Genomic DNA, 21,407 nt, shown 5'->3' on the forward strand with positions numbered 1-21,407 from the left:
TATCTCGGGGGGGGAGGGGGGGGGCGGCGCAATGACGTCCGGAGCCGGACTGCAGTGCCGGCTTTTGGCCTTTGCCTTCCCCTGCCCCTGTGGAGCAGGCGACGCCCCCTCCGGTGCCGGGGACCTCGGCGCCACTGTCGGTGCCACGCTCGGTGCCGCTATGAGCAGTGCCGCGCAGGTAGCTTCCTCCGGCACCGTTTGGCCCCTTGCCGGGTGCCCCTCCTCCAGTGCCATGGGTGCCACAAGGGTCGGTGCCGCGTGAGTTGGCTCCGCCGATTCCGGCACTTGCTGCGTTGACGCCTGCGGCGCCCTCAGTGCCAAATGCTGAGCAGTCGGAGGCCCAGGCACAGTCCTGTGTGCTGTTGTATCCCCGCTATGAGCGGCCAGGGGGTCAGGGCCCTGCGTTCCGCTCGTCCTGCTCACTGGTGTTACTGGCAAGGATCGAGCTGGGGAGAGCTTCCTTTTCTTTTGCACAGAGGAGGTTAGGGAAGCTGCCTTCCTCTCGTGCGACCCCAAGGGCCCCTCTTTCTGGGGCTTCTCCGGTGGTTCGGGTTGGAGGGCCTTATCAAATAAGATCATTTTTAATCTCATTTCCCTGTCCTTCCTGGCCCTGGCTGTAAGGTTAGCGCAGTGAGAACACTTCTGAGTAACATGGGTCTCCCCAAGACAACGAATGCACTCGCTATGCCCGTCTGAGGCAGGCATGGTCTCGCGGCATGACTCTCACTTCTTAAAACCCTGCGAAGACATCTCTGCCGAGGCTTGTAAGTCTTTAAATGTTAATAGGGTACTTAGCAGCTAATGAGGTCTGTAACCAGATAACGTTCACGGCCTTCGGGGTAGCGGACCGCCTAAGGCAGCCACCTCTGTCCGCTCTTCTCCCCTTTGTTCCTCTTTTTTTTTTTTTTTTAAATTGTATATAGCACAAAATGGTTTCAACAGTCATAAAACAACTAACAAGTAACAACTAATAACTATTAACAACAGTTTTGTTTTTTTTTTGTCTCAGGCGTTGGAGCCGGAGCGAATTCCGTCTGCAGCCACTGGCTGTTGAGAAGGAACTGGCGGGGACCAGATCGCGCACGTGACTGAAAGCACGCAAGGGAGCAGCGCGCATCGGCGCATGCACGACCCAACGGACACTGCTAGCCATTTCCGATCTGCGGCGCCGGGGCGAGCCCGACACCTACTGTGGAGCACCCACAGGGACCACTCGAAGAAGGAGAGAGAATGCTAACATGGAGAAGAGGTGTAGGCTGGGGGTTGGGGGGGGAAGTGTCTGGAAAGGGCCTGTGAACTGGGGTGAGGGTGCAGGGGCTAGGTCTGTGACCTAGGTCAGGAGATTGGAGTGCAGAGCCTGGGAGGGTATGGTGCATGAGCAAAGGTGCAGAGGGTTTGCATTGTGACAAGTACTTCCTGTAAGATGAGCACTTGGGTGTCCTCCCAGAGAAGATTCAATTGCTGCCAGGCTGATTAGCAGAACATCCACAGCTGGCCGCATGTGTTTCTACTGGTGTTACTCATCTGCACATACTTTTACACACATTAAATGTATTCTGCACATGGATGAAAAAAAATTAGAGGAAATGCTGGTTGTGAGGTGGGGCAGGAGTGAAGGTGGTACAGAGGGCTGGCGTACTGAAGGGGTGGGTACCAGATGCAGGCTCTGTCCAGCATCTAGCAGCCCAGCTGGACCTTCAGGCAGGCTTCCTGCCTACAGCCCCCCACTCAAAGAGGCTGGCTGCAGGGGCCATGTGCTGTTTCTATGCACTGCATGTCCCTGGCAGGGGGGACCCTCTGCATGTTGCCTGCACCACAGAATGGTCCAGGCAGCAGCTCCCCCTAGCCAGCCAAGGGAGGTGAAAGATGGTGCTGGGGGCAGCCAAGGGAGTGTGTGACACACACACTCCGGGACATGTGGCCACCACACCCAAACACTTTGAAGAGTGTGCAGGGGCACAGTAGGTAGCCTGCTCAAAGGTCCTGCCATGGGATGGTGGAGTGCCAAATCTGGTAGCGTAGCAGGCTGGATCTGGCCCAGAGGCTGTATTTTGCCTACCCCTGTGATAAAGGACATACCAGTTATTTCTGAATTTTTTAAAAAGGTTTATCAAAGAAATAAAATATATTAGATATAAAAGCTACACTAAAAATATTGAAGTTGCTAAGAGAACGTCAGGAAGTGCCAAAAGTAAATTTGTAAGCTATGGTATGTATGCACTATGATGATGGTACCCAGCATTAAAGTGATATTTGTTGCTTAGCCAGGAACAAGACCCCATCTCAGTACATTAGTCACAAGGGAACAAACTTTCTTTTCTTACAGCTGTCTCATTCACAGTGAAGGAAGTAGGGGTCAAATAGTGTATGATCACAGGTTATTATAACATACAGACACAAGGAAGCTAAATCACACAGAAGACATTTGGACATGTCTTAATTTTGAGTACTTGTACTTTGTAACTAACATTTTAAGGGTATTTGTTTTTAAATAAAGAAAAGGTATACTGAAGTTCAAACAACATTTCCATCAAGTGGAGCCAGAAAGATGCCCTGTCTGGGCCATTAACTAAATTGAAACACCAAGACCTCTGAATCACCTACAGAGACCTCTAGTACTTGATCTAAAAGTGCCAGCTAAATGATTTCACCAACATGCTGTAATCCTCTATGTGGATCAGTCACTACATAGAGATCTGACTTTGTCAGTGGCTTATTAAACTCCTTCAGACAGCACAGAGAAATCAGGAATCGAAAGCCTACCGATATTATTGTTAGCTTGGAAGGAAGGGGTTGTATAGGGGTTACAACTTCAGAAAAACTTAATAAATTTGGCACAATCATTCTAAAAAAAGCAGTGTGAAGTCCCCCAGCACAACAGGAGCACAAAACCATGATACATGGCCATATACTGCCAAACCTTGCAGACCTCTGTGTAGGAGTGTGCTGGGGCAGGAAGAAGAATGTTAGGGTAAGTGTCTGCAGTACTCTGCAATTCTGGACTATGAGCCAACAAGCTGCCGTCAATTAGAGAAGCCACAAAGCTGCTTTAACCTATTCCAGGGGCATCAGTTCTTAAGGCAGACCACAACCCAGAAGGCATAAATGTAGCTTAAAGTCACGAGAGATGCAATTCCAGGTTGTACTTCTAGATCTGACAGAATGCAATATATGCAACCTCATTTAATCCAGTAAAATGTTACTGTTTTAATTTACACAATAAGAAATGAAAATCTCAGAAGACTTCATTGCACCATTAAAGAGATGACAATTAAAGCATAATCTCCTCCAGGAGTCCAGCACTTCTACCTCAGTAGTGAAAAAAGACAAACAGGAATGGGTACCCACAGCACACCAGCCAAGGAGAACAGCTACTGTCTCAGTTACCTCTCTCTCTTGACCTCTTCTGTAATATGGGCTTTCTCAGAAATGCTTCCAAGCTATGGGTCCACCATAGTCCATGACACCCACCCCTCTACTTTACCCCTTAATATTCAACTCCTGGCTGCTGTGCAACCCCTTACACTGTTCCTGCTGAGAACAGCTGTCTGAGCCCACTGCTTCTGTCACTCCCAGCTACATACACACCACCCACTCCACACCAGGAAGTGTCCCCATTCTGCTGTGTACCTCAGAACTCTTAAAATATAGCCACTTACTGATATCATCATGAACATAGACATTAGCCAGTTTACTAAGGCTTAACATGGTGCATATATATTTTTAATTCACACAAAAACCAAGGGTGTTTTTAGTTAATATAATACAAAGTAAACTGGCAAATATATACAACAATACATCTCTAAAAAACTGCCATCTGTTTAACACTAATACATCAGACATGCACAATAAAAATTGAATGGAAGGCGAGACTGTGAGGAAAACAAACCACAAAACAGCATGACAAAGAGCAATGGGGAATTTTCATACTTGCCTGCTTACGGGATCTCATTGCTGCCTCTTCTAATGTTTCGGCAGCTTCAAACTTGCCTTGACGTTTGTAAAGTGCTCCCAGGTTCTTTAAGGTAGTTGTCACGGTTGGACTGTTTAAAAAAATATACTGAAATTATCCTTAATTTCCTTAAGACTCAAAAATGACATAAAAGCTTAGATACCATCAGTAGCAATATCAGTGAATCATCTTTTAAACTAATATTAAACATAAGACATTAAAAATACCTTTCAAATGCAATTATGATTCTCAAAAAAGTGGTGTGTGAATAGCCCTAAAAACAGATACAATTATCCTCTGGAGCAATGTGATGTGAAAAACAACTAGACCTCTAGCAGCAAGAGTGTCTTTCAGTCTACAAAATACAGTCAAACAACCAGAAAAGATGGTCAACTCATGCCAATATCAGTGGTGGCGGTTGTGATGAAGATTAGACACTTGACTGAGATGAAAAATTCCTCTCTCAGCCTCTAGCTGGAGCTATTTTCAATTTCTTTGTACCTCACCCAAACGTAAATGACACTGAGGGAAAAGATTTCAAATTCCACTATGTATTTCTCTAAGAATTGTGTCTCCCATCCTTCCCCACTACCCCCCCAAAAAGCAGATTCAAAAATACACCAGGTCTTAAACAGAGTCAAAACTCATGGCAAGGTTTTGTTCCAACAGCATTTGAGCAGAAACCTAAAAGCACTAAGATTGCTGCTTTTTAAATAGCATGCCACGATTACCTCTGTAGCACAGCATTGAAGAACCAGACACATACAAGCATGAGAAATTTAGGATACTAAAAAAATTACTGATTTATGTTATCCAATAGCTGATTGACCCATTCTCCTCCAGATAGAGTTCAAATGACTGAACAAATAAGTTTACTAGATCCAGCAACAGTTTTATTAAATTTTAAAGCTCTCATATGTATTACTACATCTCCAACTAAATGCTAAGATGAATACAGAAATAATTCTTACTATTAACGATGTCAACTATTTTGAGCTAAAGATTTGGATGATGTACACAGAGTACAACAGTTTTAAGCTCAAAATTTAAAGGCCATGGACTTTTTAAGTATTAATTTTAATATTAGTAGCACAGATATAGGATTTTATTTTTACATATGATTTTTAAATCATGTCTGGATGTCATATGTTCTATAGTTAAAATGTATTAATTATTATACCTACCTATCAACTTTGCAAGCCTTGTACCAACCACCATACTCTCCAAAAGAGGAGCCATCTTTTTGCTTTCCCTAAATTGAAAATCAACATGTTAAAAATAAATCTAACTAACAACAGAAGTTCTGAAAACAATTATCCAATCATGTTCCTACTTTGCATTCTTCTCTCTCCTCAGCATGCATCCAGATGGGTTTATTTTCATCTAGTGAAAATACAAAATAAATATTTTACAATAGCTGTGAAAGAAGTACATGAATATTCAAGTTGATTTTCGCTTTTTGAAGAAAGCTGAAGTTCAACAAATAATGGTTCTGGCAGCACAATTAGCATTTTTGACACATCACAGAAAGATTAAACAGATTAACAAAACAGGCGTGCCTGCCTTTAACTGGCTGCAGATGAGAAAAGCTACCTAAAAGTCAGTATTAAGAATTGCTAACATGTATATTTCTAAAACACTTTGATGCAACCAAGCTGGTAATAGTACATACGGACAAGAGCTTAGTCATTCGCTTGAATACATGCATTTCTTTCTTTTACTGTGACAGCTGCTGAATGTTGCACAGGTAAACGTCTTATTAAAATGAAAATATTGCATTACAATTAGTTGCTTTGGAAATGTGTTCAACAAACAGACTGCTGACTTCTACTTGTTAAATTTACAGCCTGCCCGATTTACGAAGAGGATAAGTTTTCCTGCATTCTTTAATTGCTCTGGCAAATGAACTCAAGCATTTAACCATTATTTTTCCAAGTCATCTAAAATCCTATACTGAGCCATTATAGTCATTGACTAGAAGAGAATGACAAACATATTCCTGTGTGTATACTAGTTCTTAGACACGAGAGTTTGTGGTGGTACAGAACATCCAAAAGCAGCTTGCTTAAAAAAAGCAGTATGTTAAATAGATATGCCAAGTCTCACTTACTTGGAAAATAAAATCCTTGTTTTTATTAATTTTAATGCTGTAATTGAAGTCTTTCCTCAGGATACATTTTGCTCTATACGTCAATGAAGTCTAAAATTTCCTTCCTTTTAATCTCCCTCAAATACTCACAACTTTAAGTCTCAAAACAGAATTCTAAAAGAGACAAATCCTACTTCTTAGTTGAACACCAAGTTCCTTACCATCTACAGAGCCAAATTCCCTTTCATGTGCACGAGTAAGGATCTCTTTGTATAAAGTTTCTGCTTGCTTAAATTTTCCTTGTTTCAGATAGCAGGATGCCTAAAAATAATTTAAAGATATCAGTATAGAAATGTATATGTAATTAAACATTTATTGACTAAAAAAGCATTATTATAGTACCTCAGGAAAAAAAAACATAGCTTGTATTTTGCTATTGTTACTTCATGCTACAATCTTACCAAATTATTCTTTGTTTTTGCCACATTTGGATCATCTGGTCCTAATTTAGTTTGGTAGATCTCAAGTGCCCTTTGATAGTAGTACTCCACCTCTTCGTATTTACCCTGGTTCTGACACAGTAAGGCCAGGTTATTTAACTGTTTGGCAACATCTGGGTGATCCTTCCCCAGGACCTGGAAATGAAGGTACCACACATTAAAACATTCCCCATTTATTGTAGTAGGTTTCAAAGAAGCATGATCTTAAAATGCTCTTCCACAACTTTTTTCATCCAAATTTCAAAATCAGACCCCATTCTTTTATTTTAGCAGTTTACACTGATCATAATTTTCTACAGTTAAGACTGAGTCACTTTTTTCATTATTAATCCCATACTTTTGTTTGAGAGTGGAAGAGGGACCCATTTACTAAGCACAGATTGCTCTTGGCTGACACGGTCAATAAGGTCTCAGTTGAGCAAACCAAGAAATTTAGACACTTCCCATTTATAGCAAATTTTAGAAGATTCTTTTGTACATTCCATCAAGATTCAAAGTTAAACTGAAATTTTACAGGTTAAAAGTATAATGCATTAGGAGACAGTGATGTTTTCTAAATACCCATTTCAGTACTGCTTCCAAGAAGTGCTTTGCATGAATATAATCCATTAAGTTTTCGGATATCTTTCAGTTTCGTACAAAATAAATATTCTTTCTTCTAGCTTATATTGGATCAGGCACATTTGGTCAGTAATTATGTTGTTTTGTTGATGATTAGTCAATCTGAAACTGAGGAAGCCGCAGTAGATATTTTCACTAAATAAGTACATTTAATTATTCTCTGATTACTAATCAGATTGGACCGCTGTAATTGGGACTTCCTTTGGGCAGCAATATCTGTTGTCCAACATTCCCATGGTGCTCTGGGGGTGGAGCACTCTTGGGAAAACCAGAGTCCCGTGCTCAGCAAGGCCTTCCCTGCCCTCCCAGGAATTCTGTAGAACTGCAAATAGCTTTTTTATGGCATTCAAGCTAAGGTGGGGAGAAGGGGTGAACGCCACTCATGGGAAGAGGCAGGATATTCTGCAATTCAATGTCAAACTGCTCTGAAATCCAAACTCTTGTTTCAAAGACGACAGTTTCTAGCTCTTACCTTTTCTCTGATCTCCAAAGCTCTCTTACACAAAGGTTCTGCCTCCTTGTACTTTCCTCGTTTACCATACAGCACTGCAAGATTGTTTAGAGTAGCTGCCACCTGTCAATAAGCAGACAAACATTAAACATATGAAACCTGCTGAAAAGAATACTTGGTGAAAGAATGAATTTGTTCAAATACATTGATATTGTACTGCTATATTCATATCCTCTAGGTACAGTGAAGACCCTATATGAAACAATACATCACCACTTCACATTTTAAAATTGAATTGAGCATAAACAGCTTGATTGGAATTATCTTTTTATTTTAAACAGAGGCAGTAAAACAAATCAGAAATACATGAAAAGTACATGAATTCAGCAACTGAATTGTTTAAAATAAGCTAACTGAAATATTTCTCCAGAAGCTAATTTTTCCACATACAGACCAAACAACTTGATTCACAATCAAATGTGGCAGCAGAGTAATTTTAGGGTGGACTAGTTTTAAATAGATAAAATGCTCAAAGACATAGTAAATATTTAAAAATGCAGAATATTATATTGTGGCCTCCTACCTGTCCTGTTTAGTGACAAGCCAGATCTTAAATGTTCCTGTTGAGTTTATTATTAGAATAAGTTGGGCAGAAAAAGGAAAAAAAAATGTTGGTGAAAAACACAACTAAAAAGTATGGAACAATCAGATATACAGACCGCTGGATGATCTTTGCCCAAAGTCTTTTCACGTATAGCCAAGGCATCATTCAGGAGGTTTGCTGCATCTTTGTATTTGTTCTGGTCCCTAAATTTTAGAAAACTATAATTAGCACTTGACTCCATTTCACAAAAAGGATGTACCATTCCAATATCTTTTAAGATAATGAACTGCAAAAGAAAGAACTGACTTCAGTGTTATGGCTGGAAATAGTACAGAAGAGATGGGTTCAAAAGCAGACTCTCTTTCAAGTGTAAAAACTTACAACTAAAAGTAATTCATTTTCAGTCCCCACCAAAACCAATCTGCATATGTAAATACTGCCATCCAATTTGGAAAAGCACTAGCATAACCTGTGACGTGATTGTCGTTGCTGTCTTCTCAATGATTTAGAATGGATGGATAGTTAAGTTTCAAAATGAATAAGCGTGTTCCAAAAGCTGAGGAACAGAAGGATATTCAGGAACCCATCTAGACCCTGGTGTACTGTAACATGACAGAGCACCCCAGATCAAGCGCCCATGTGATACCACTACAAATAAAAAAATTCAGAACCTACTAAATTGTTAAAAGCATTTTTATAGCAGTTCCAGCACTAAGGTCTCTAGCCAGCTTCAAGGAAAAAGTTTACTTAATGGAGAATTCAAATATGTACATCAGAATACCAACCTGTACACCAAAGCAAGTATGTTTAGCATAGTGGCAACATCAGGATGATCATGACCTGAAGTCTTCTCCAGATCTTCAAGTGCTTGTTTACAGAGGGGCACAGCAACCTCATATCTACCTTGGGAAGCATACTGGATAACCAAATTATGAAGAGTCCTCAATCTTGCTGGAATCTCATAGCCACCTTGCTGAGCAGCTGCTGCTGCACTGCTGTGCTGCTGTTGGACTGCAAAAAGACGCAACCGATTTGAAACCTTTTTGAAAGAAAAATCCATGCTGCTCTTCAGAGACTAGACACTAAAATTAACATAATTGTGTTAAACCGTGTTTCTCTTCTGAAACATTATGGTAAAATAAGGCACTCTTACACATGCAGATCCTCTCTCTGTCAGTATTTCAACTGACATACAGTCTACTCCACCTATCCAAATCACCTGAAACTTTTGGAAAACTGGGAATTCACAAAGAAAAATACTATTTTGACTTCTTCTTTCACTGATCTAGAAATACAAAAGCAAAGGGACTCAGAGGAGTAGCCGTATTAGCCTGTAGCTTCACAAACAACAAGCATTCCTGTAGCATCTTAGAGTAAGTCAGCACAGCTAAAAGTTATTTTGAATCTGCACAGCAAAAGTTATTTTGAAATAACAATCCTAGCACCTACACAATGCAGCCACTATTTCGAAATAATTTCAGAATAGCAGTTGCCTTATTTTGAAATTGGTAAACCTCATTCAAAAAGAAACAGTGCCTCAAAACTAGGTGGGAGTAAGGGAATGTCGAAGTGAGGCGCCTTATTTTGAAGCTGCCCACATCTAAAATGTCAATCTGCAATTTGAAGTCTGCACTTCAAAATTCCCACAGCTGCCATTATGCATATTCAGCACCTCATTAGCAAGTTAGTACCTCATTAGCTTGCTTTGAATTGCCTCATTACCATGCCCCCTCCGATGGGAGGGGGCAAGTGCAGAAGCAGCCTTACAAAGCTTCAATTTTAGGGCCAAATTCAGTTACATCTACTAAGGTCCAAGTTTCCCAGGAGGAAGGGGAGAGGAAGGCAAGCAAAACCAGCCAGCCACAGCAGTTAGTACAGAGAAGGGCAACAAAAATTAAAGGTCTTGAAAACAAACTATGAGGGAAGATTGAAATAGCTGGATTTGTTTAGTCTGGAAAAGCAAAGACCAAGATGGAACATCATAATAGCTTTTAAGTATGTAAAAGGCTGTTACTAGGAGAAGGGAGAAAACTTATTCTCCTTAACCTCTAGATGGTAGGACAAAAAGCAATGGGATTAAATTGCAACAAGGGAGGTTCTGACTGGACATTAGGAAAATTCCTAACTTCCAGGGTGGTTAACCACTGGTATAAATTGCCTGGGGAGCTTGTGGAATCTCTATCCTTGGACATTTTTAAGATGTTAGATAAGCACTTGTCAGAGATGGTGTAGGTCAGTGGTTCCCAAACTGGGGTCCAGAAAGGTATTACTGAAGGTCCGTGGAAAAAATAGGAAGAGAAATACAAGTCATAGAAAATAAGTTTTAAATAAATTGCAAAATTACAATCAATTATTTTTAAATTAAATACCTTCCAATAACATTACTGATTGTCTGAAAATCTATGTTGTGGTTCCCTTTTTCATTGAATGTAGCGTACACAGCTGCTAGAACTGGCTTCAATAGGGGTCCATGAACAGTTTGGGGGATAACTGGGGATCCGCAAATGCGTTAGGGCAGGCAACTGGCGGTCTGCAATAGTGAAAAGATTAGGAACCACTGCTCTAGGTGGTGCTTGGTCCCATCATGATTGCAGAGGGCTGGATTTCATGACCACTAGCGATTCCTTCCAGTTTCTCTTTTCCTCCCTTGGCCCCTTGCTCCAAGATTATAAAGTCTCTCAATAATTAGCTTCTTTTACACATGCCTTCCCACCTCAGCCTTTCCCTGATGGCCTATAAAAGAGCTATGCTGGTCTAAAAGACACATCAATAGTGGCAGCAGGAAAAGGAAGCAAGAGTTCACAGCCAGCCTCTACATTTTGTTTGCTACTCTTATGAAATCTGCTCACCAGGCCACCATTCTCATGACAGCCACCTCTCCATTCCAAGACCAGGAAGAAACGGTCTGTTGTCCCCTCCTCTCCACACAAGTTTCCTTAAGGGCTATAAAGGTCTCCTACGCAGAACCACACAGATTCCAGAAACTGAACACAAAGAACCAGTGCCCCAGCAGCAACAGCCTGGCTTTCTGTGATCCTCTGACCCTACCAAACAAGGCACACTTTCACAGCCCTGGAAAATTCTAGTGTCATAAGAAAGGCCATGCTGGCAGTCAGATCAAAGATCCACCAAGCCTAGTATTCTGTCTTCTAAGAGTGGCACATTCCCCAGAGGGAATGAACAGAGCAGGTAATCAAATGATTCATTCCCTGTCACCCATTCCCAGCCCTGAAAAACAGAGGTCTGTCAGTGGAACCTTTTGGTCCAAAACAAACTACAACTGTTACATTTGCAAACTGCTGCCCAATCCTCTTCTCCATGCCCATTATACTACACACTCTAAGCCTCCCCCTTTTCTATCCATTTCCCTCCCTTCCAGTGTTTTTCAACCTATGTACCATTACGGGACACCTCCAATGCCATTTGTATGGCCCTGAGGAGGTCAGACCAGAGCTGTGTGCTGACTGAGCTACTAGCATTCCACCGGCTGCAGATATAGAACTGCTTTATCTGCTAATATTTTCCTTTCTCCATTTCTAAGAAAACTCAAATAAGCAAAATAAAATTATGATTAGTTTGTCTTTCAAAAAAATGATAAACAAGCTGCACAGGATAAAACTAGCTATATGTTCTTGTAATTAAAAAAACCTTTGTCTTCTAGCCCCAATTACACCCCCTTTTTTGGGAGGGGGTGTATCTTCAACAAATTACATCTTAGCAGTCAAGAGGAGTATGGGCTTGTTTTCATGTACAGCACTACATCTGCATTGGTGCACAAGTGCCACTGTAGCACTGTAATGAAGATGCTCCTCTGCAGACAGGAGAGCTTTTCCCAACACCAGAGTTAATCTATCCCCAAGAGGTGGTAGCTACTTCAACAGGAGAGGCTCTCCTGTCAATATAGTGCTGTGTATTAGAACTATGTTGTTCAAGTATGTGGATTTTTCACATCCCTGAGACACATGTTTATACTGAGACATCTATAATGTGGACCTGCCTTCTCTCTCTAGCAAACAACATCCTGCCTAAACAGAAGGAAGACGACAGCTTAGTTAATAATCCAGGGATGAAACCACAGCCTGAAGAAACACCTTTCGACAAGTGGTCATAAGAATCACCTAGACACCACTTTGCTTTCAAATTGACTAAACCAGTGGTGGGTGGACTACATAGATGTAGGTATGGCTTTGCAATTCAGCATTCACATTACCCGTATGTTGACTCCAAAGAGGTCTGGAAAGTGATCCTCAGCCAAACATTTTCTCTACTATTCTGTCGAAGTCCCCCTTCATACATATCACTAGGGCTGGATCTGAAGAGAAACTTTATTCAGCTGACTGTCACCAATGCATCTCCATAGAAATTCTGTTTTAGATTTTTAAGAACCAGTCTCACACTTCTGCTGCTTTACATTTTGTAAAACTTCAGTATCTCAGTAAACAAATCCTAACTATCAATAATTCAACTGAACTGCCAAGGACTGCAAGCACCAGGAAAATACCCCACCCACCCACATCATCCCAGCACTGCACCCTAGAAGGCTCCAGTCCTCCTCCTTTCAGGTCACCAAAGATGAATCAAGAGTATAAGGAGAGAGAGACATGTTACTGATTCATCAAACTCTTTAGCGATGCATTTCCTCACCCTCACCTCTTCATTTGACTTGAAGCTCTGGTTCGACTGTCATTCACAAAATGGACATTCACTTGGACCTGGTCATCACCAAAGGCTCTACTATCTCTGATCCCACACTGTTGATTTCTCTCCTGTAACCACTGCCTGTGTCCTTTTGCATCAACTATCAGCCCTCTTTCTTATATCATCACTTGTCTTTTCTATGCCGTCCTGTCAATCAGCACTGAATAACTCATGTACACTCACACCACCTCCTCCTCACCTTCTTCCCTCTTTCTTCCATTTATATGGCTGTTGATTATCTCCATGCTTCACTCTCCTCCACCCTTGCTTCTTTTGACCCTCTCTTTCATCACAAGGCCACCCTTGCTAATTCCCAACCCTGGCTTACCCCGCAACATGCACTTCTGCTCCTGATCTCACTGCCAAGAGCTTCCACCAGAGAAGCTATGACCAAACTGACTTCTTCCACTATAAATCTGTTTCTCCACCAGTTTCAAAATTGTCCTAGTTAAACGACTCTACTTCTTCAACTTATCTAAATCCTATGCACGCAATCCTAGCCAAGATTTTGCAGCCTTTGACTCACTCCTCAAATCCTACTCTTCTCAGCACAGGACCTAGCCAATTTCTTCCACATGAAAACTGAAATTACAACGTGACCTTCCTTCACCTTTCCTAGAACTGTTATATCTCTCTCCTGTCACAGATGCAGAAGTTTCTCACTTGCTCTTCCCATCTGACTCCTCTGCTTGCCCATCTCACCTCCTGAACTCCCTCATATGCACTCACCTCCTCCCTTACTCTTTGTTTAACTGATGCCCTTTCCCCTTACAATGCAAGCAAATGTTAATCTCTACTACCTTTAAAAAAAAAAAAACCAACCTCCACCTCACTCATCCATCTCCTTTTCATCTCTAAGCTCATTGAATATGCTATTTACAATTGCTACCTGGAATTCCCATTCCTCGAATTCCATCCTAGAGCCACTCCAATGCAGCTTCTGTGGCTTACACTTAGCTGGAACTGCACTTGTCAAAGTCTCTTTCAACACATTCTTATCCAAAGCTGTAAACTGGTACCCAATCCGTATCCTGTTGGATGTGTCAGTTGCTTTTGAAACCATCAACCAAGCATCTCCTTGGCTTCTGGAACTCTAGCCTCATCTGGTTCATCTCTTACTCTTACCACTCTTTTAGAGCTGTGGCATCCAAGATGCTAGCCACTTGTGGCTATTTAGCTGGTTGAGTGTGGCTAGTTGGTTTACACTACAAATATATTTTCAGAATAATGTGACTAGTTTGCTATAGCACTATAGTGGCTACTGCTTTAGAACTGGTTGGACAGCACAGCTTTAGGGGATCCTCCTAATCTCCAGCCTTCAACTTGCTATGGAGATTCCAGTGTTTTGTACTAACCCCGCCACACACACAGTTATTCCTCTCATCTTGTATCATGACAATCTCATCTACAAATTCAACTCTGTCTCTAAGCTCATGACTCATAGATCCACCACTCTGCTGCAGATCTGTCACTTTCTGCCCCAACTAAAGTCTCAGCCTCTCTAATATCTACTCAAGAACATAGAGCAGTTATCTCAAACTACATATCGCTAATACAACATTCACTCTTTCCCACACTGCATACACCACCATAATTCAGTCATTCAGGCCTGTAACATACTTTTCAATTGAGCCAGATCTTTCTAGATCCAGAAGCCTTTATGTCTAAATCTCAATCTTTTTCCCTGCATAACAGCTCTAATATATAGCCTATCAACACACATAACTAAAACCCTCTTCGTGGACCTCATCTCATGTCTCCAACATCACATATCCTTTTCTTTGGCTTTGACAATGCAGTCTTGCCCTACTCACACCGATTCAGAATGCAGCTGCACAACAAAAGAGTGCATCAGAGAAACATGTTTATCTTCATTTAATCATAATTCCTTGCATGCAATAAATTCCAAAAGCTGCAACTGCCTCTCTCTTTGTTGCAGTTTCTAGACCAGAACACACTAGAATTTAACAACTGTTTATTTCTGTGAAGATAAAACCGAGCTTCTGTTCGGCAGAAACACATTGTAATGATATAACCCGAAGTTCACTTACTTCCTTGCCCTTGGTCGTCATCATCATTGGGAAAAAGGTCATCCAGAGGTTCTTTGGTCGAATCCGTGTCTTTGTCTTCCTATACAAACCACACCCCAAATCAAAATGTTACCTTATTAAATCTAAAAACAGTGAAGACATTAATATATGATTAATTTTATAAATATATATAAAAAAATCTATGTTTAAAGAATATTAAAGATATGTACAGAAGACGGCCCATGTGACACTAGGAACACTATCTCAATGCATATGCATAAGACATCTGAATTAAACTTGCAATGGCAACCTTATTTATGGCACTTCCTAACTTCTGAGTTTTTCACATTCTTAAAGTTCTTTTAATTTTTTAAACACAATTTCCAAAGTTATTTAGAAACAAAACTGAATACAAAAATCCTAGGAACCATAAAGATTTGTGGAATATTTATCATTTGAGTCTGAACCTACGCTCTGTAAAATTCACAGCACATACACACCTTTAGTTCATGTGAGAAGCGAGGGAGTTCTCAGACACCTTTGAATATAAAATAGGGGCTGAGAGGAGATTTTTGCCTGTATCCTAAGTTAGTCATTATCAAGCAAATCCTCAGACCCCTGTGAAGTGCACAGAATTAACAACAGTAACAAGAAAAATCCAAAACTAAAACATACAGTAGAACCCCGAGATACATGCACTCAGCTTGTGCATATCTTGGGTTTACGTGACTGGATTTTTGTGAGGTTAGGAAAGGGGGCAATACTGACTTTACACCCATGGTGCACAACACACCAGCCATAAACCATATGTGGCTATTTAAGCCAGCTGAATGCGGATAGTTGGCTTAAACAATAAAAGTATTTTCAGAATAGTGTGGTTAGTTCACTACAGAAGTAGCCATTATAGAGGCTGGCTACTGCTTCAAAACCGTTTGGATGTGACCACCTTACACCACAGATATGCCAAATTTCTAGTTTTTTGCTGCAAAACAAGGAAGTGCCAGGATATTTTATCCTGTCTAAAGATTACAGTTCCTCGTCTAACCTGTTAAACTGAGGTACTATCCTAGATTCTTACGAAAGGTATTTTGTATCAAGACTCAAAAATAGACTCCATTGGCCATTATTACAAATATTAGCCTTTTAAGATTTCCCTGAATTGCATGGAGATGACTACCTGTGAATAAAGTGAAGTTTAGTCAATGTGCTAGAAAAGTTTTGTCTAGCAGTTGGTTAGCATGTCTAAATACATGCATTTTCCCACTCCTACACTGTTGCAGTAATAGATTACAAGAAAATAAAACGATTGAAATAGATACAGATACCACTGGGAATGTAATAATTTACAAGGTGAGAGCTATTTCTGTGATAACACCACTAAATCAACCAATGAGGGGCAAGTTACCAAGCACTTATTTAAAATTAAGTAAGAAAATCACTTTTACAAGGGTATACATACGTATATTAAAACAGTATATGTTTGTGTGCACTCCTAATTTCCCACCCTTCATACGTCATTTGCCTTCTTACATTGTAAAAAGCAGGATTGTGAAAACTCAGACGCTATCCCGAACACCATGGAGCCCCTTTCCTGACTAGAACCTCCAGTTTTAATATAAATAATAAAAATACAGTGAGACCACTGTCTAGATCAAAATCATCTTCCAGATAGCTCCAAATAATGCAGTTTCCTTTTACAACAACTTACACATATTATCCTCAATCTTCCCATTATTGGTGGAATTTAGAACTCACATTTTATGGCGTTCTGAAGGTAATTTATAAAAGTAAACTTTTCAGCTAGTGTATAGCTGGGTATAAGTGTTGTACTATACACAGGTCACTTCCCCCCACTCCTTAAATCTACAGTGTAGTTACTCTATCATGAATAAAATTATATCTTCCTGAAACAAGGAAGATTTTTGGGAAGGAGTTCTACAATGTGTGAAAGTATAAACTATGTAAGATTAGAACAGCGTAAATATATGAAGAAATCAAGCTCTTAATGTACTTAAAGTAAAACCTATATAAGAAATGCCTGTTTCAACTGGTAAGAACAAAAGTCTCAGCTTTAGAAAAAACTAACAAAAGGAAACATGAAGGGTAATGCACAGTGCTTTTCAGCGCGTATCTACTTACTGATGGAGAAATATCATCATCATATTTTTTTAACTGATTCATGAATTCCAAGTGTTTCTTTTCTTCTTCCAACTGAGCCACAGACTGTTCACTCTTCTGTAATTTCTGTTGGGTACTGGCTAGTTCATCTCGTAACCACTGGTTTTCCTGGCATAGCCTGCGAACCTGAGCACGCAATTTCTGCTTCTCTGATTCCACTGCATTTAAGTGATTTGACAAGGCCATCATTACCTAAAAAGCATGAGATAAGACATTTTTCCTGTACAATGTATTCCTTTAGTTTTAACATGTAAAGCTTTTCTTGCATAAATACCACTGTACTTGTGAAAACAATGTTTACCTGGCCCCTTCATAAATTTCCATCTGGTTCTTGGTTTCTCTCTACTGCCAACCTTTGCTACCTGCTTAGATGAGGCTAATCTGAAGAAATTCTTACATCAGTAAAAGAAATCATGGAATACAGGGTAACATACAGTAGCTTCTGGAAGTTTGCTACCTTAACTGCTTTTACAGATTTGTACTTTGATGGATAGGAATGACCTCCCTGTCTTTGAAGTAGTACAGACTGTTTTTGGTCTTCTAAGAAAATGGTTTGTGCCCCTATAAGGGCAACACACAGACACAGAATCTCTTACCATGGCAGCTTCATACCAGAACAGCACAGGGACATTGAGCCTTACCTGCTGAAGTGACCAGAAGAAAAGGGGGACAAATTATATCCATACTGGTGCAGGAAAAACCCTCTTTCACCTGAATCAGGCAGAGCTGCACACATTCCACCACACTTGGAAGTTGCTAGAAATATTAGGCTTTGTTATGATCAACTGTGCTCATTATGCTAATCATTCCTGTCTCGATAAGGACAAAAACTTCTTTCTCAAACCCACCACCATCAATATCAGATTGGCCAACATGAGGTGGGCTTTCTTCCACATTCCCCCATAGTGAATTGGGAACTTTGGGAAAAAATATGGAATGGAAATTTAGGCTATGATGTTACAACTTATTATTTAAGCTTGGGGTTGATGCCTAGTATTGGTACTTTGTCGGGCAAGGGTATGATGATTAGAGGTTTTCATAGATCCTATGACACGTATGGCAAGGCAACAACCTCTATAGCCCCATTAACTTTCATTCTAGGGGGTCATAGTATAGTTGTAGGAAGCAAGCTGGCCATGTACCAAATAGGTAAAGAGGGACGATAGAGAGCAATGCCCTGCAAATGATTATGGAGTTACCTACACTGCAATTTTTTCTGCTAAGTACTCCCAAACATTTAAAATAAAGTTGTGGCCTATTTATATCATATCAAGTCTCCTATCCTGCTGGCATAGCTGGACAAAGGTCTCACATAACCTAAGACATATGCAAGAAAACATATAAATGCAACACTAAGGTTGCATTTAATATGAAATGCAAACATTAAATCCTACTTGATTACATTATTCAGCTTCCATGAAAAATTCACATTCTGCAGAATGCAAGTTCCTATATTAATGTATACGTTAAGTTTCTAACCTTTGCAAAGAAAGCCCTCCAAATGTTACCCAACATAAAGCAGTAGCTGAGCACCTATTTCAAACTGATTATAGGACTCAAATTATCTAAGACATGCAATTGCACATCTGATTATGTAAAATTACAACTGTTCACACAAAACAGATAATTGCACACGTATCTGACACAAAGGAAAAAGAACAGTGGCTCCATCTAAATGTCTTCTCCTTGTTTTCTCTAATTAATGCAGCTAAATACAGAAATAATTTTACTAACTATGTAATGACCATATTCCATCCTCATTCACTGGGAGATTTACACAGACAACAGTATGAAAAATTGGTATAGATCACAGGCAGCCTACTGCCTTCACTTTGTAAACCTGGCTCATACATAATTAAAGAGGTCATTTGGCTCTCAGGAGGAATTTGCCCCCTGGATTTTTTCCTCTTTCCCTTGATTTCATAAAAGATTTCTCTTAAAATTCAGTTCTGAAATGCTCAAAACTCATTTTTCTTTGCATGATTCATGTTTACTAAAATTTCTGCTTTTCCAGAAGGCAGTATCATTCTTTAAATGGATACTTTTAGCATAAAAGCAGTCCTACAGTGAATAATTCTTCAAGACAGAACTAATCAATTTCAGGCTTTTATTTAGTTTTAAGCATTTTTCTTTTCTTATTTCTTTTCTTTTCTATAAGAATTTTCTATACATATCCACACAATGTAATTTTAAAAGACCTCCCGCATAATTGATAACATATATGTCGGCATTTTTTTCTTTTAAAAAGTTTACAATGTTTCACTCTACAAAGGCTGGCTGTCTTAATAATCTAGCTGTGTCTTGCAACTTTGTGTATTAAAATTAAAGAAAGAATTCAAAATATTTACGAAACATTTTGAAAATAGTCTGAAACCGCAAAGCAGTTTGCAGTTCACCTGCCCGTCCCCGTCAGCATTCTCATACACACATCACTTTTGCAGCTCCTGCCCATCTTTCCCAAAACAACATTTTCTCCAACCAAGACATTTAGTAAGTCATCAGAATTATTTTCTCATTTAAATCAGGAATGTTTAGTGAATCTTTAAACTATTTGTTTTAAATTTTACTAAAATTTGGGTGAACGTTAGAGATGCTTATGCACTACGAATACTAAAATATTCCAAGTCCTTGGACTGGGATTCAGAAGGTCTATTCCCAGCTCTGTATGAACTTCAGCAAATTAGTTAATTTCTCTGTGCCTCAGTGAACATAGGAAAACATTCTCTTCAATTTACATAACTCTCCAAAGTTGTTGGGAGGATCTTTAATATCTATGAGGTGCTAAGATGCTGCTACCTGACAAGTGCCACAAAAAAGCCTACATAGAAAAATAAAAGTCTCATTTCAATGCAGTTAGTCAAAGAATAACTTTGCGTTACTTCAGTAGGACCAAGATTTAATGGTCAATGCTTAATTTGCTGTATGATGCACTAAAACTGCTACTGGTAGTCACTCTATATAGTTGTATAAAATATTTCCCTGTAACAAATAAGGTATAAAAATAATTATGAACACAAACTGATACTGCTCATTTTAATAAATGCTGCAAGTTCAAAAACTGATCTCCAAGTTTTCATGTTATGCCTTTAACCAAACTACAGTCCCAACAGATAAAGCTTGCATTTGCTTTCATATCATAACTGTAGTCACTGCTTGAAATGATCTTCCCATTTCAATTTTACCTGTGCCTCACTAAGTCCAAGTTCCAACATTTCCAGTGATTTTCGAATCATGTTTGATTTTTCTTCCACCAGATTAGTTTCATCATCTTTCTTCAGACATTTCAGCGTCTCAAGTAAACTCTGCAAAATGGAATTATGTTCATTCTTCAGTGCTTCTAGTCCCTGAATCACCTGCTTAGTCTTAGAAATTATTTCATCTTGAGTAAGCTTCTCCAACTTCTCTTCCTTTAGATACACCATTGTGGACATATTGTCATACATTCTGTAATAAAAAAATACAACAATAAAATCAAACAACTGAATATCAATGCTTTAGTTTTCATAAAGCTTGCATACATGGGCATTTTTAATTTGCAATGCCTGAATATGTTTATTTAGAATATATTTGTGTGTCTTTATACTGTGAAATGCATGCAATATTTCCAAATGTCATCACTGAATATTAAGTTATCACATTTTTATCTCTGCCCAAAGGTTATATTAGGATACTGTCATAAGCAAAAACTGAAAAACAAACATACAATATATCAAAATGTGACTGAGAATGAATTTCCAGCTAACACCCAACAAACAGCACAGAGTCTGTGCTGTCGCCTTTAAATTCTCTCTCTCGTAGATTCTGGATTGCTACAGAAACCAAAAATGGTCCTTGACATACAGCCACCTCATCATTTGCAACTGTTCATTTACCATTCACCGTGGCATTAAGCACACCTCCTACCACCCCATTTCTCTATGCTGAGGTTTATAAATATACAGACTTCAAACTCTCTTAGACAAAGAATTAATGGGCACAAAACAGACATAAAAACACTCCTGATCCACAAACCAGTCAGCCGACATTTTAATGGAGTGGGCCATTCTGTTAATGACTTAAGGATTTGCGTCTTACTAACGAAGAATTTTCACACTACTTTGGAAAGAGAGGTTGCTGAACTTTCTTTTATATTCAAACTTGACACATTACCACGTGGTTTGAACCAGGATGCAAATTTTCTGGGTCATTACAGGGGCTCTTTTGCATACTTGGCTTAATCTAATTCTTGACCCCCACCCACTCTCTGATTTGCTCACCTTGATCATTTTTTTCTGATTTGTCAAC

The 21,407-nt window shown here is 39.7% G+C and overlaps 1 protein-coding gene across 6 annotated transcripts in view; it reads right to left on the bottom strand.

Annotated features, from left to right (window-relative positions):
• Window positions 1–21,407, bottom strand: part of KLC1 (kinesin light chain 1) — a 67,364-nt gene that overhangs the window by 25,925 nt on the left and 20,032 nt on the right. For all 6 annotated transcript variants that reach the window (XM_074996426.1, XM_074996428.1, XM_074996425.1 and 3 more), the window contains exons 2-12: window positions 20,306–20,567; window positions 17,085–17,315; window positions 14,967–15,045; window positions 9,003–9,228; window positions 8,333–8,420; window positions 7,635–7,736; window positions 6,503–6,676; window positions 6,263–6,362; window positions 5,286–5,335; window positions 5,137–5,204; window positions 3,935–4,043 (exon numbers count right to left, since the gene is read on the bottom strand). In XM_074996426.1, the coding sequence (XP_074852527.1) occupies window positions 3,935–4,043; window positions 5,137–5,204; window positions 5,286–5,335; window positions 6,263–6,362; window positions 6,503–6,676; window positions 7,635–7,736; window positions 8,333–8,420; window positions 9,003–9,228; window positions 14,967–15,045; window positions 17,085–17,315; window positions 20,306–20,566 (1,488 nt within the window). In that variant the 5' untranslated portion in view covers window position 20,567. The remainder of the gene's footprint in view (window positions 1–3,934; window positions 4,044–5,136; window positions 5,205–5,285; window positions 5,336–6,262; window positions 6,363–6,502; window positions 6,677–7,634; window positions 7,737–8,332; window positions 8,421–9,002; window positions 9,229–14,966; window positions 15,046–17,084; window positions 17,316–20,305; window positions 20,568–21,407) is intronic.

Source organism: Carettochelys insculpta, chromosome 6 (assembly GCF_033958435.1).
Source record: "Carettochelys insculpta isolate YL-2023 chromosome 6, ASM3395843v1, whole genome shotgun sequence".
In the NCBI taxonomy this organism is placed as follows: domain Eukaryota; kingdom Metazoa; phylum Chordata; order Testudines; family Carettochelyidae; genus Carettochelys; species Carettochelys insculpta.